This window comes from Neoarius graeffei, chromosome 7, assembly GCF_027579695.1.
Source record: "Neoarius graeffei isolate fNeoGra1 chromosome 7, fNeoGra1.pri, whole genome shotgun sequence".
Classification (NCBI taxonomy): domain Eukaryota; kingdom Metazoa; phylum Chordata; class Actinopteri; order Siluriformes; family Ariidae; genus Neoarius; species Neoarius graeffei.
The window spans coordinates 96,667,855-96,684,508 of NC_083575.1; the positions used below are offsets into that span (position 1 = coordinate 96,667,855).

Here is a 16,654-nt window from a genome sequence, read left to right on the forward strand (position 1 = left end):
ATTCTGAATAGCTGTATAGTAGCCCTTCTTTATTAAAGAGCTGACTAACAAGTATTGATTGATTGATTGATTGATTGATTGAGGAACTTTATTAATCCCCAAGGGGGAAATTGAACGCCACCTGACCATACATACAACACATAACAGTAAGACAGGACAACCACATCATAAATAGAAGGAGAAATATAAATAGATAAAGATATAAAAAATAAAAATAAAAATTAAAGTATAATTGTATAAAGTAAAAAGTATAATACCATTGTTGAACCATTTATCATAAAATAATGACTTGTTCTTATATAGAGTACTGGAGTTGTTCCAGATAGAACATCTCTGTGGAGAGAAGTTGTGCTTTAAAGCAGGGCCCATGCCAAAAGAACCTGTTGATGGAAGGTGGAAAGTTTAACTGGGATTTTTTGAATGTTATAGTTACAGAGCCGAAAGAATCTTAGACCGCCTAAGTGTGAAAAGACGTAATGAGAGATGGCAGTTTTCCTAATACCTTAAAAAAAACCAAAACCTAAATATATTTAATAATACTTGTGCTACACATTGATTTTGCACTACAGTATTCTGGATTGTTGCTTATCTAGATTTTATGTGATATACAAATCTGTACATATATGACATTTTTATATGATAAGATCAGTATATGGAGGCTTTTGTAAAAATAAATGTTCCATTATACACTGAGGCAGAGAATGAGGATGTTAGCATTAGTGTTAACTACACGAATAGGTTAAATTTAATTAAATAGACTACTTAATGTGTAAAGTTTAAATTAGTGTTTTTAAATATGAAACCGGGGCGGCATGGTGGTCTAGTGGTTAGCGCTGTCGCCTCACAGCAAGAAGGTCTGTGTTTGAGCCCCGTGGCCGGCGAGGGCCTTTCTGTGTGGAGTTTGCATGTTCTCCCCGTGTCCGCGTGGGTTTCCTCCGGGTGCTCCGGTTTCCCCCACAGTCCAAAGACATGCAGGTTAGGTTAACTGGTGACTCTAAATTGAGCGTAGGTGTGAATGTGAGTGTGAATGGGTGTCTGTGTCTATGTGTCAGCCCTGTGATGACCTGGCGACTTGTCCAGGGTGAACCCCGTCTTTCACCCGTAGTCAGCTGGGATAGGCTCCAGCTTGCCTGCGACCCTGTAGGACAGGATAAAGCGGCTACAGATAATGAGATGAGATGAGAAATATGAAACCTTTGAGCTGACTTTTATACACTAAATCAGGCAATGTGTGACATTAAAGTATACATTATTATTATTTACATTTTTTAAACTAAAACTTTTTTTTATTGAAACAAAAGAATAAAATGCAATGACAAACTCATTACAATACATTTATCAATTCTATCAAAAACCAAAATCCCACCTCCTCTAATGAGTGGATTAAAGGTATGTAAGACAAAGAAAAATAAATAAAAGAAAACAAATGTAACAAGGGGTTAGCACAACTGATATGACAATATAAGTGAGCATACGTTATTAGTCTGGGCATTGTTAATTTTCTTGAGACATTTGCGAAATAAAGATAATTCCTGTTTAAGTACAGACCATGATGGAGAGCACTTTCTAGATCCACATTTGTGTATGTAACATTTAGTAACTATAATGAGATTATTCACTAGAAACTCAACGTTCTTATTTTGCAGAATCACACCCATCTGAATATTCTGGAAGGAAAATAAATCTATACCTATGGATTTGGAAGATCTCCAATTGTGAAGGGATTTATTCTTATCTACATTTCACATCAGCAGTGACACAGTGATCAGTCGCGATCTGATGACGTAGGGACCTAAATACGAGTGGGTTTATATATATATATATATATATATATATATATATATATATATATATATTGAATGCTTTATACATTATTTCAGGCAATGTGTAATATTTAAGTGTAATTTTTAGTAGTTTATTTTACTGACAAATAAATCACAGCACAAAGCTGAATTACATATTCATCCATTAAGGTTTACGAACAATAAGAAGTGCTAAATTATTGATATGTTCATATATACAATTATACAAAAAAATAGAATTTAAATATATTATTAAGTTTAGAATTTGAATGTTATATTCAATTTGATATTTAAAAAAATTAAAAATGTTAACGTTTAAAAACACCAGCGATGACGCAGCGATCAGTCGCTTTTTGATGACGTATGTGTGACGCGCCAGGAGAAGGAAGTAAACATGGATGAAGGCGGCAACACGAACACAGAGGACGAGAACGTGCCGGTGTATGAGCATGTCGGAGTGAACTCCAAACCGGTTCACCTCGGTAGCTTTAGAGATTTATGGCTAAGGGTCCTGAAACCGGAAGATTACTCTTTTAACCAGACTTCCGGTGAAATACAGGATGCGCAGTTTATAGAGGAGATGGGAATCACACCGGAAACGCTGGAGGAGCTTAAAAGTATCTGCAGGTAAACTTCCGCTTTAGGTTTCTGACTCCTGCCCGAACTCAGTGCCTCCTAAATAACCTCTCTGTAGTGTAGCACCCTGCTAATAGTGCACCAGTAAAAAGAATATAAGCTCAATCTCAAGCTTTAATCCACTGCACTGGTTACAGGTATCTCAGCAGTGCACAAAATACAGTGCTCTTCTCCTGTATACACCTGATCACCTCTTTAAACTGTACAATATTCTGAACTGGAGCTGAAATTAAGATGGCAGTCTTGAACATGTCCTTCTGTATCTGTTGTGAAAAAACACTAGGTAGGGTGTAGGAGTAATTACTACCCACCAAGTAGTGCACTTGTAGAAAGTAGGGCACTGGATCAAACCTACGTGTGTTCATAGTGGACAAATAGTGCACTACTTGGGGCTTTGAACGCTTTTAAAAGGAGTAGGTGCCTGTGGAAAATAAAAAGCATTTGCTCTAACTAGGGAAATTATTTCAGAATGGTCGGCGCACTTGAGGTTCACCCTATCTAGTGTGAATCCTAAAGAGAGACATCTCATCTCATTATCTGTAGCCGCTTTATCCTGTTCTACAGGGTCGCAGGCGAGCTGGATCCTATCCCAGCTGACTACGGGTGAAAGGCGGGGTTCACCCTGGACAAGTCGCCAGGTCATCACAGGGCTGACACATAGACACAGACAACCGTTCACACTCACATTCACACTTACGGTCAATTTAGGCCCTGTCCACACGGCAACGGATTCAGGTGAATCTGATAAAATTGTTTATCATTTCAGCCTGGCGTCCACACGGCACCGGCGTTTTGGGTGCCCCAAAACGAAATCTTTTGAGAACGGGTCCCAGAGTGGAAAAATCTGGCAACGGCACCGTTGCGAAGTCGTCTGGATGAGTAGAACGGATTTGTTTACGATGACGTCACAACCACATGACTGTCAGTGCTTCATGCCGGGTAGAAGCGTAACGAACTCGATGCGAGTTGTCAACAAATCCTATAACTAGTCCAAACACTGCGGAAGCAGTAACCAAAACCGCGCACCGCCCGTGCGCTTTCCAAAAACAAAACCAATCCCGCCAGCAAAAATAGGAAAAAAAAGGAGCGATCTCACCTCTTCAGATGTTGGTTTAAGTCCAACAATATATTCCTCAAAAAGGGCGTAGAAGAACAAAGTAATCCATCAATGTGTAGCATTCAATTTATTCCGGACCATTAAAGAATTCTGTAGGATATCAGAATGTTGGTGTACCGGCTTCTATCTACCCCCATTCATTCCTCTTTCCGCGTCTTTCGTTTTACGCTACTGATTAATCATCAAAACTTTATGTGGCTGATGCTACAGAAGAAGGGGTTTATGCGCATGCGTCTACTTCTATTGTTCTGGTGTCTCCGATGGGGACTGTCTTACAGCGCACGTAGAGGTGTGGCATGTGTATTGCATCGTTTTCAGCAAGCGTTGCGTTGTCATATGGACCTGAAATGTAACTGATCCGTTGCCCATGTGGACGTGATTATTAAAAAAAAAAAATCTCGTTGTCGTGTGGATGTAGCCTTAGAGTCACCAGTTAACCTAACCTGCATGTCTTTGGACTGTGGGGGAAACCGGAGCACCCGGAGGAAACCCACGCGGACACGGGGAGAACATGCAAACTCCACACAGAAAGGCCCTCGCCGGCCACGGGGCTCGAACCCGGACCTTCTTGCTGTGAGGCGACAGCGCTAACCACTACACCACCGTGCCGCCCACTAAAGAGAGACATTTATAACCCAACTTCCTGCATGATAATAGAGTATGATCTACTGGCCTCTCTAATCTTTAAAAGTGCACTTTATCATAACTTAGGACATACAAACTGCACCCTATAGTCTACTTAGTGCTTTTTACATTTACTGTGTTTCTAAAAGTATATCTTTAGTGCCCTAAGTAGTGCACTATTTGTCCTGTAGGGAAAGATTTAGGGTTGATTCGGCACTATTGAGTGTATATAACAGTTATTTCAGGACTGAGAATTATTTAAAGTCATGTAAATTAGGATAAAATGTACTACACAAGAGAAGGAAGGCAATATTCAAATCCGTATTCATCGTGCACTAATTAGGGCGTGCAAAATGATTCCTGTCCAGTAGAGAGGCACTTACAGTTTCACTCTGTCCAGTGTAAATCCTAAAGAGAGCCATTTGTGATTCTTTCTCTTTATACAAGGGCACTAGGTCCTGATTTGGGATTCAGTTTACCTAAATAACTTCACTGGTTAGGGAGTAATAATGCTCTCACACTGTCTCTTGGCTTTAGTGCCCTAAGTAGTGCACTGTTTGTCCACTCGGGACTCGTGTATGATTGATTCAATTCCCTACTCTAAAAGCGCACTAGATGCACTGCAGTTTAATTTTGGGATTCTCTTTGCTTGAGTAATTCCGTGTCCTGTAATGTAAGAGGTGTAGAAGGAAGTGTTGTAATTCGAAACACTGCTCTTGTAGAGAGTTGGTCATTGAATGAATCAAACCTAAATTATTCCCTTTTGGATAAAATAGTGCACTATCTAGGGCACTAAAGACATTTTATAACAGCAGTAGGTCCTTATTGAGTGTGTAAAGCACTAGTGTTTGTAATGTTTGAGTCCTAAACTGGAATAAAGTACACTACACGGGTGACAGAAGGCAGTGTTTAATACAGATAAATAAAAGTAATGCTCAGTGTGTAGGGAACCTGGAGCTGAATCCCAAACCACTCGCTCCCTTTAACATGTAGTGCACTAAATTAGAGTTGAAGCCTGTATTCTGTATCCTGGAGCTGAAAGAGGGACTCGGGACTGAGCTGTAGTTAGTGTGTTTTAATGCTGTGTGTGTCTGTGTGTGTGTGTTTCAGCCCTGATTCTCTTCGCTGTCACGCTGAGGATGAAGCTCCTGATCCCGACGTGGTTCCTGCAGACCCTCAGCTCGCCACGTTAAAGTAAAATCACACCACCAGAGCAGCAGCTTTCACACTGAGCCTGTACACTGTGACTCCTGTAGGTTCACGACTCGCGGCTTTACTGTAGAGCTGTGAGAGTGAAATGTTCCGGATTATGATCGGAGTCTAAATATATCATGATATTAATGAAACTTTTTTAAAAACACACAAGCTGGTGGAAAGTAAAGACAGTATTTATTATAAAATTATTAAAAACCCCAAGTGCCTCTCCACTTCCTGTAGTAAAGCACAGGTATGAATTTATTAACTGTAAACTCCACTGAATGATTCGAGCTTAAAGAGAACCTTCACCTGAGGAGGGTGAGGAGGAGGGTGATGAGGAGGAATTGAACCAGAATAGATTCGAGTCAAATGAGCAGAAATCCGATTTAGTTTGATCGTGATCCTGTTAGGATGTGAAAAATATCCGATCTGAGCACTTTACATATACAGTGAGATCCGATCGGCCTCAGGTGTCGGGGTAAAAGGTCAGAATAGAATATAGCGTACTTTTTTCACATTAGTTTAAAGAAAAAAATTGTATGTGTAAAATTTAATTATGTAAATATTTAATGGTGCTTTAGTTATGATTAGCCTACATCTTTAACAGTTCAGTAGCTGGATTCGACATTTGAATGATTTATTTATTTTTTAAACCCCTTGAGAATTCCCGCCCATGTTAATGAAGCTCCGCCCCCAGGAGTGACAGTGGTACGGTAGAGACTGACGGGAGGCATGTCTGCACACATGCGCACGCGCGTGCATTCACACCGGGGATCACGTTCCTAAACCGGTTTCTCTGCCGCTTCATCAGACTCTCATGCTGAGGTCATGGATTAAATCCTCATATTTGATGATGTTTTTTAATCTCCAGGTTATTTGTGCACCTTTGAATGATGGATATTATAATAATAAATCAATAATACACTTAAATACTTAAACAGTACTGATGAAATCATGAATGTTCTGAGATGTTAAATGAAAAAGAAATAAAATATTTTGTATGAGTCTCTAAAACATCACCCCCCATTTCCTGCTCTCGGTGGTACAGTCCTGCGTTGCCCCCAGACTGAACACAGCCGTAATTGGAATGAAACATTCTTCATTATAGGTGAAATATTTTCTCAGTGTGTTGATGTGCTGTGCCTGAGACCAGATCCAGCTGGTTTTATTTCCCTTCTGTCCTCAGGCTGAGGAAGAGGAGACTGGACTATAAGAAGACTCTCGTACGAGACGGGGTGGGACGACAGGATGTGTACGCCAACGAGATGGTGAGTGGGGTTCAGTGTAACACAAGTGAGTGATTGATTAAAAACCCCCAAATGATTCAAATCTCAACTAGCCACACCCACAAAGCAAATTAAACCCCAGACTGAACGACCCTCGGGGAAATTTACACCATGGTGCAGGTCTGCAGGCTGAGGTGTCCTTTACTGAGAATCAGTGTGCTCTAATCTCACTAGTTTGTCTCCCTCTAGTGGGCAAAAACAGGTATAGCATAAAGCACATCCTCTACAGGAGCTGTAAACTGATTTCCAGATGTAAAACCTCCATTTTGTTTACGTTTATTAAAATCGAAATGCAAATGTGAAACTTAGGAATATAAAGTATTTTACACGTTTACGCCATGATGGAGACAGAATTTTATCTTCGTGGTTGTGAATGAGCTTCAATTTCACTAGTTTGTCTCCCTCTAGTGGACAAAACAGTGTAACATCACATACATGAGCTGGAAAATGAACTTCCAGGTATTACATGAGGTACATTTTATTAATATGAACGTGGAAATGTAATTAGGTAAATAAACCAAATAAATTATTGGTATACATTGTAATGCTATTGTCTCTTGATTATGCTCATTGCACTTTTATTTATTTTTTGATTGATTGCTGGTTTATTTTAACTCCTAACACCTTAAGGATATTTGAAGCAACATTTTTAAGCAAAAAACCCAAAACTAAACACTTATTATTCTAACAGATTTACACTGAAGGTCAGTTTCAAATATTCAGAGACAGAAAACCTTTTAAAATTTTAAAGAAAATGCAAATGGTTTAAGTGGAAAATAATTATCCTGAATAATAATAATAATAATAATAATAATAATAATGTTCACAGTTTCCTAGTACTACAGTAAACGAACCCGCCCTTGTGCCTAATGCAGCAGGGAGAATAATAAAGTGCACTGGAAAATAAGATTGTTTCTGATGTTGTGGCTTTTGCCTCGCTCATAGCCCGCAGACACATCCTGCTACAGTGGAAAAACCCAAATCCACCCTCTACTGCATCCTGGTTAAGTGATTTAATGTCTTTTTTTCTGTCATTTAGAAAAAGTGAAATATTCCTTAAGAGGTTCAATAGCCAATTTTTATAAAAGGTGGCAACCTTTTATTGCGCATGCAAATACCCTTTCCTCTCTGGACCCCAACTGACCTGATGCATTTATTCTTTGTGGTGAGCACTTTGAGCATCCATTTAATTTAATCTCCCTTCCTATTTTATTTTATGCTGTTTATTTTTGTGTCCGTTCTGTTTATTTTATTTAGTTCTTTGTACGTTTTGTTTTTCTTAATTTTTTTCTCTTTGGGAGAGTTCGGGGTGGGTGGGGGGTGTTTTCTTTCTATTTCTCTGTTCTAATACTGCATAAGGGGGTTAAAAAAAAAAGGGGGAGAAATGGCTGTGGAACACAGCTTTGTACTTTGTATTTGATAATGCCGGTCTCCAATAAAAAAAAAATTATAAAAAAAGAAAGAAAATAAGATTGTATTAGAGCAGCTATGGTGTCACTCCACAGGTTGCCTTTTTGCTTTAGAATTAGCCATAAAATCTTCTCATCTCATTATCTCTAGCCGCTTTATCCTTCTACAGGGTCGCAGGCGAGCTGGAGCCTATCCCAGCTGACTACGGGTGAAAGGCGGGGTACACCCTGGACAAGTCGCCAGGTCATCACAGGGCTGACACATAGACACAGACAACCATTCACACTCACATTCACACCTACGCTCAATTTAGAGTCACCAGTTAACCTAACCTGCATGTCTTTGGACTGTGGGGGAAACCGGAGCACCCGGAGGAAACCCACGCGGACACGGGGAGAACATGCAAACTCCACACAGAAAGGCCCTCGCCGGCCCCGGGGCTCGAACCCAGGACCTTCTTGCTGTGAGGCGACAGCGCTAACCACTACACCACCGTGCCGCCGCCATAAAATCTTATTAGTTTTTAAAGTTCTTAATTTTTTAGCGCCTCCATGTCACTGATTACCCGATAAACTGTTTCAAATCATGCTTTAGCTTTCTCTATTGTCCACAATGAAAGTTTAAAGCAGCACTGAAGCAGGGTTTTATTTTTAGGTTCCATCATAGATTAAAAAAAAAAAAGGGGTTAAAACGTATACATTTCATTAAAAATTTACTTTTATATTCTAATTAATACCGTTTAATTTTATTTGTATGGACATTTTATTTAAACATGTTAATATTTTTGTTTTTCTGTCTTATTATTGATTGCATTATTAATTTCCCTCAGTTTTATTTTTCTGACTTCCTTTTGTTTCACTGTTTTCCTTTTTTTAAGTTCACACTGTAAAACACTGAGCTGCAGTTTAAATGTAGAGAAAATGCCACCTAATGCCGCTTTTCCACTACAAACGCGGCTGAGCCGTGCCGTGCTGAGTCGAGCTGAGCGGGGCTGTTGGAGTTGCATTTCGACTACAACCGCGCTGAACCGTGCTGGCTGGAAGTGGGTGGACACATTGGGTGGAGTTAGCGAAAGTGGGTGGACGTCACGTGATGTCGTTAAGCAGCGCAAACAGTGACATCAGTGATCTTTTAAGCGGTAGTCTCACGACCCGAATAGTAAACAATAAACATGGAGGACATGGAGTCGTTAGTGTTGCTGGTCTTGGTGCTGTGGCTTGTTGTCACCGACAACGCAGACAGATACTGGCAAGAGCGTATAGATGAGGCGAGGCGCATAAGGCTTCAGAAATTCTCGTAATTCGTAATTATTCTCCTTCCGGGTTTGCGGTGTTTACAGATCCCAGCGCGCTCGCGGGGCGTGTGTGGGCATGTGAGGACACTCCTCCTCACCAATCAGTGCACAGGGGAGTGTCTGCTCACGCCCCCAGCCTCACTCGGCACGGCTTGGCTCGCTTCAGCCCCACTCCAAAACGGTGCGAGTTTTAGGGGCTAAGCAGGGCTGAAGTGAGCGGAGTCGTGCTGGTTTTTGGTAGTCGAAACGTGAGCCGTGTCGGGCTGAAGTGAGCTGAAGCGAGCTGAAGTGAGCTGAAAAAGAGTAGTGGAAAAGGGCCATACATGTATTGACTACACGGTGCACTTTAGTGACACCTGGTGGTCAAACAGGAACTGCAGCTATTAACCTTCTGCTCCTTAAAGGAACAGTCCACCGTATTTCCATAATGAAATATGCTCTTACCTGAATTGAGACGAGCTGCTCCGAGCTTTGCGCGACCTCCCAGTCAGTCAGACGTGCTGTCACTCCTGTTAGCAATGTAGCTAGGCTCAGTATGGCCAATGGTATTTTTTGGGGCTGTAGTTAGATGTGACCAAACTCTTCTGCGTTTTTCCTCTTTACATAGGTTTATATGAGCAGTGATATGAAACCAGTTCAGTTACACAAATTGAAACGTGGCGATTTTCTATGCTATGGAAAGTGCGCACTATAATGACAGGCGTACTAACACCTTCTGCGCGCTTCAGCAGCGCATTGATACGGAGCTCAGATATCAATGTGCTGTCGAAGCGCGCAGAAGGTGTTAGTACGCCTCTCATTATAGTGCGCACTTTCCATAGCATAGAAAATCGCCACGTTTCAATTTGTGTAACTGAACTTGTTTCATATCACTGCTCATATAAACCTATGTAAAGAGGAAAAACGCAGAAGAGTTTGGTCACATCTAACTACAGCCCCAAAAAATACCATTGGCCATACTGAGCCTAGCTACATTGCTAACAGGAGTGACAGCGCGTCTGACTGCGTCTGACTGACTGGGAGGTCGCGAAAAGCTCGGAGAGGTACGGAGCAGCTCGTCTCAATTCAGATAAGAGCATATTTCATTATGGAAGTACGGTGGACTGTTCCTTTAAAGGGATCCTCCAGCAAATATACTCTTAAACTTATGTTAAGTAAAAGTATTTGTAGATTTCAACAGTTAAACATTTATTTTCAGAGACCAACTAGTGTTCTAGAAAAATACATTTTTATTAAAATACCAGACGCGCCTCCTGCGGAAGTGACGTATGTGATGACGTGGCGTAGTGGAAGCTTGGAGCAACTCTGCTCTTTATATCCTCTGCTTACATCGTGGTTTTGTTAGGCCACATCAAATAATCTAATCTCTCCACCTCTCACACACATCACCTTATAACTGAAGATGTACTGACTGTAATGCATCTGTTGTGCTGCACAAAGTTTTGGCACCCCATGCCTTGTCAGTAAATATAAAGTTGCACACCACTGGTTTATTCCCCAAGTGTGTGTGGGGTTTGTAGGAGTGTGTGAGAGTTTAAACTTTCTGTCCTGTGTTGTAGGAAATGCTGTCTCTGGGAAGGAGACCTGAAGATGCCTCGGACATCGTTCCTGAGGGGGAAATTGTCCTCACCTTCCATGTTATCTATCCTGTCCTGTTTCAGCGAGTAAGACACGAATCACATTCTAACAGAAATGTTCATAGAGAGACTTTAAAAACAAAGATTATTACAGAATACAGTGTGAGACGAGATAAAGGATAAAGTTCAGAGGGGTTAAAACTTGTATGAAAAATCAGTTATTGGTAATAATTACAATTCACCTTCTTAAAAAAATGAAGAAATTAAAATGAAAATCTTAAAAGATAAAAGGCTCATAAGCGATCCAAAGGAAGGATGTGTGTTTTTATAAATGTATAATGTTTTTAATGTTATAAAAACTATTGACCAATGAAACGGTGTGTGTTAGTTTAAGCATGTGAGGGCGTATCAGACGCTGCATGTTCTGGGCTCACAGAAGCTCACGGAGCTCAGAGACGCCATCTGCTGTGTGAGCGACCTGCAGGTGTTTGGAGAGTTCAGTAACACACCTGACATGGTGCCTCAGTTCATCAGCAAGGTTGGTGTCTCTCTCTCTCACACACACACACACACACACACACACGATTAAAACACCCTGTACTGCTGTCAGCCAATCAAGCTTCAGAGATGAAACTTTCCCCCTCTGTGTTTTCAGGATCACTACAAATCTGCCTTCTTCTACTTCGAGGGGATTTTTTACAACGACCTGCGCTTCCCCGAGTGTCGCGATATCAGCCAGTGAGAAGCACAGAGACGTGTTTTTAATTTTATTTTAAATGTCTAATTTTTATATATAAACCCTTTAATGTCACTCCTGTGACTTCATTTATTTATGTATTAACTACAGAGTGTAGCTCTGTGCTATGGAGAGACGCACACACACACACACGTTTTATGTTGTTAAACCCGTGTGTGGCCTGTGGGACCTGAATGCAGTGGTGTGTGTGTGTGTGTGTGTACGCGCAGGGTGACGCGTGATTGGGCTAAAAGCAGAGACTTCCCCGAGTTTAAAACTGCGAAGATGGAGGAGGCGACGTTCAGTGATCTGAGGGTGAAGGTGGGATATCCGTACATGTACTGCCACCAGGGGGACTGTGAACATGTCCTCATCCTCACCGACGTCAGGTCTCCGCCCTCTCGCTCACAGTTCACTAAACACACACACACACACAGGACCGGCCTGATGAACGCTCTAATCTAGTTCACCAGATCACTCTGTGCTGTAACAGAACACAGATTTGTGGACATTAATGGAATTGAAAAAGATCCATCATTCCACTAGGGGGCGAAATTCCAGAAACCCTGAACCACAAACGCTATGGTTTTATTTTAACTTAAAGTGCATATTCTGGACCAATTTTTTTTTCTTTCTTTTTATATATGAAAGTATGTCCCTTTACACACTCATCCAGAAGGGTAATTTTGCACAAGGCCATCTGTCTACAGCAGGAAAAAATAAAATAAAACGCATCTGGAAAAATCCCAAGGGAGTCTGGATCCAGATTCGTGACGTCACCTGCGGAAGCGCCAGCAGGCTGCGCGAGCTTTGCACGGTTTCAGTGCACAGCCTGTGTAGACCAAGCGCTCCCATTTCTCTCTCATTGTCCGGTCTTTTGGGAAATGATGAGTACTAATCCCATCATGATTGGTGTTGCTACACCCTCCTACGATGCATCTGTTAACCATTTTAATAATTACGCGATAACGTTGAAGAAATTTGCAGAAAACCACCAGGTCGTTTTCTCATAAACAAACCAGCGCTGACGTAGGATTCAGAGGGAGGCGTCCCGCATGTGACGCCACAAAAATCAGTGTTTGCCGGGAAATCCAAATGCCAAGTTTTTTCAGAGGCGGACCAATTCGCCTCAAATGGCTTGATTTCAACTGAATTTTTCTGGTATTGCGCAAGGTAAAAACATTTGCACAAAATGCAAAACGTGTCAGATATTTGACCAAAGTTTAATATAAACTAGGAGAATTACATTGATCTTGCTCCTGAATTTACCCAAGATGTGCCCTTTAGTGTTTTTTATTTTGACTTTAGTAACTCATTATTTCAAGATTCTTGTTATTTCAACTCTCATTACTTCAAGATTTATATGTTATTTACCAGCTGGGAGGTCTGTATGGTGAAACACCGTGACCGAGGTCTTGAAAGTACTGAGCGAGGCCCTCTGGGCCGAGGTCAGTATTCAAGGCCAAGGTCACGGTATTTCACCATACGGACCGACCTTAAGCTGGTAAATAATATATTTATTTTTTCTTTACCAAATTCTAACAGAAAAAGAGAGCGCCCGAAAGGGAAAACCGAGCCGAGCCGCCATTTTGAATCCTCATTCACGGCTGTAATGCAAATGGCTTCCTCCTCGGTATACAAGTGCACTTCCATGGCAGGAAAAAAACTACATTTTGCCGCCTATGTAGTCCCCTATTTATACAAATAGGAGTCATTCAGGATTCAGCCATGTTTTTGCTCGGCATTAGCAGCAGTTAGAGGTTTTTAGCTTTCTCCTGAAATGTTTTCTTTAATTTCTTCTTCCTCAGGGTTGTAAAACTCGCTTTCGCTGTGAACACTGTCGTTATCGCTATCCATGCTGTAAAATTAATGCTATTCTCCTGAGAAATGCTGGCAAACATTTATAAGATTTTTGATAAAAATCCTATAAATAAATCTTATAAAAAAGATAAATGTTGACAAAAATTGCTACTATGTTTGTTGTTGTGAACGAGCGAGTCGCCAGAGGTCCGTAACCAGGGTCCGTACTGTAGGATACAGACCCGCTCGCCAGCCAATCAGAGCGCAGGATTTGGACCGCGAAAAAAATCTCGTTATTTTAACTAACTCATTATTTCAAGATGGTATCTCATTTTGACTATCTTGAAATAATGAGATCATCTTGAAATAAAGAAATGAGATCTTGAAATAACAATCTTTAAATAATGAGTTACTATCTCATTATTTTGACTTTATCTCGTATTGTTTTGACTTGGTGTCCCGGTCACTAAACTTATTTTTTTCCCCTCTGATATCAGAAGATTATCACAGCTCCATCACTCATTATTTTATTGAGCTCTAAATCACAATATTCACTTATTTGTTGCGCTCCCTCTCTCTCTCTCTCTCTCCCTCTCTCTCTCTCTGTGTGTGTTTCAGACTGCTCCATAAGGACGACTGCTTGGACAGGAAGTTGTATCCGCTGCTGTCGTACAAGCACATGATCGTGACCCGGAAGTGCTGTGTGTGTCACCTGTACATCAGCAGGTGAGGTGTTCGTCTGTGATGTCGCTTCACGCGCCGTCGTTCAGCTCGCAGGAGCCTTCCACCAGTCAGCGTGAGGAACCTACACACAGTTAATCCATCGCCAGTAAAATACTGAGGTTCTTGAAGGTTCTCCAACTAAACCCTGAGAACGTTCCACGAGCTTCTAATGTAAAACATTCAGCTGTTTTCTTTTGTGTCGTTTTTTTTTTTTTTTAAGCTGCAGACTCGATGCTGAGAGAGTAAACACTTCCATCTCTGTTCATACGGCTTGAAACATCCAAACAGTTTCACTAATGATTTTTTTTAATCGAGTCATGTGATCAGTTTTCTAATTACACCAGAGAGGATAAATAAATAAACCAAAAGGTAAAAATTCCTCCCTTTTCTTGACGAGCTGTTTGCAGCTCAGTAATCTGCATGACCCAGCGGCTCTGCCGTGATGAGTCATGGTTAGAGGTTTAGCGTCTGCTCCGCTGTGGCGGTGTTTGGTTCGATTCCCCGTCTCCGTGCCCAGACGGCGGAGTCTCGATGTCCTGTGACTCGCAGTGCAGTCAGAAGCTGATGTGAGAAAATAAATGAGGTGTTTTTGGTATTTCTCTCGCTGAGATTCTGTATAACGTTAGATCTGGAATCCTATTGGCTGTTGAAGTTTCCTCGCTGTAGATGGTCTGTAAACTCTGACTGGGTGTTGAACTTCTCCCTCAGGTGGATCACGACGAACGACGCTCTCGCTCCGATGGATCCGTGTCTGTTCTGTGATCAGTGTTTCCGCCTGCTGCACTACGACCAACATGGCAACAAGCTGGGCGAGTTCCAGGCGTACGCTTACGTCGACCCCGGGGCGTTTAACTGAGCGTGCTCCGTACATCACACCCAGTCTGTGGCTCTCTTCTCACGGGGTTTTTTTTTTTTTGGGATAAATATTTGTTTATTTTCCTGGATGTTTTCTTGTACCTAGAAATTTTGTTTTTGACAAAATGACCACAGCGTGGAATCACTTGTTGATGTTCAACATTTCAAGATTTATTTTTAAAAGCTAAAGTAGTAAAGGGATGGGAATTTTGTAAAATGTTTATTTTCCTTCTCTTTTCATCAAACTGGAGCACCAAGCTCTCTCTGTCAGCCTGAAATGTTCTCCTCATCTCTTTTCTTCACCAGAGCCTCCATCTCCTCACCTGAGCTTCTCTCTCTCTCTCTCTGTGCTGGAGCTCAGGTCTCTCATTCTCTTTCTCCATCTTCTCAAGCTCCAGCATCAACCTGTCCGTATCGGCCTGTAACCTCGCCATCTCATCCCTTTCCTTCACCAGATCCTCCATATCTCTCTCTCGCAAATGTAAAAACTCAGCTTTCTCTGAACTGTGTGAGAGAGAGAGAAATGTCCTGATCCTGAATCAGAATCCGAACATCTCTGTGGTGCACCACTGTGTGACTTTGTTCCTCTCAGACTCACATGTTCCTGATCCTGTAGCGTCACGCTGCAGGAACGACTTTCCTTTTTTTATAACAAACATAAAGAGGGAAAAAAAGAACAGAATAAATAAAAAGTATCGCAGCTTCTGTTTGCTGAATTTTTACACGTCCTTTACTTTACCCCCTGAATGTTCAGCGTTGTTGCTCTTTAGCACTGAGGCAGAACGAGAATCGAACTAATGCATAAAAACGTAAAAAACCCACCCCACCATGAAATTCTCCACTTAGTGTTTCGCCGTAACAAACCGTCATCACACCTTCAAAGTGAGTTTCTGACTTTACTTTAGCGCAGGAATTATTTTTTATTAAATTTCACCCTCTTACAGAGTGGGCTTGAAAACGACGGCAGGCGCCGTGTGATTCTGTGCACTGGGGTCGTTTCTTATGAGGAGGATGCGTTCTCTTAATTAGTGATAATTTATTCAAATATATTAAATAACTTTTTTAAAAAAAAGAATAACCTTTATATTACAGTTCTTTGGGGTCTTATAAAAATGCAGATGTGGCCTGGGCGGAGTTAGAATTGGGTGGAGTAACTTGGGTGGAGCTGATGAAGACGAGCCTCCAGTTTAAACAGTGATGGTGTTTAAATGTTTTTATTTATAAGCTGGTGTATACAGTGGTGCTTGAAAGTTTGTGAACCCTTTAGAGTTTTCTATATTTCTGCATAAATATGACCTAAAACATCAGATTTTCACACAAGTCCTAAAAGTAGATCAAGAGAATCCAGTTAAACAAATGAGACAAAAATATTATACTTGCTCATTTATTTATTGAGGAAAATGATCCAATATTACATATCTGTGAGTGGCAAAAGTATGTGACCCTTTGCTTTCAGTATCTGGTGTGACCCCCTTGTGCAGCAATAACTGCAACTAAACGTTTGCGGTAACTGTTGATCAGTCCTGCACACCGGCTTGGAGGAATTTTAGCCCGTTCCTCCGGACAGAACAGCTTCAACTCTGGGATGTTGGTGGGT

The 16,654-nt window shown here is 41.2% G+C and overlaps 1 protein-coding gene across 2 annotated transcripts; it reads left to right on the top strand.

Annotated features, from left to right (window-relative positions):
* The first annotated feature begins 2,196 nt into the window (after window positions 1-2,196).
* On the top strand, window positions 2,197-16,299 carry snapc3 (small nuclear RNA activating complex, polypeptide 3). Of its 2 annotated transcripts, XM_060926608.1 has the most exons (10): window positions 2,197-2,429; window positions 5,290-5,373; window positions 6,563-6,644; window positions 10,926-11,030; window positions 11,332-11,481; window positions 11,599-11,681; window positions 11,910-12,068; window positions 14,098-14,205; window positions 14,911-15,081; window positions 15,364-16,299. In XM_060926608.1, the coding sequence occupies exons 1-9, from the start codon at window positions 2,197-2,199 to the stop codon at window positions 15,056-15,058; spliced, it is 1,152 nt and encodes a 383-aa protein (XP_060782591.1). In that variant the 3' UTR covers window positions 15,059-15,081; window positions 15,364-16,299. The 2 variants fall into 2 exon arrangements, with proteins under 2 accessions (XP_060782591.1, XP_060782590.1); XM_060926607.1 differs by having other exon boundaries at window positions 14,911-16,299.
* The last annotated feature ends 355 nt before the right edge of the window (window positions 16,300-16,654 follow it).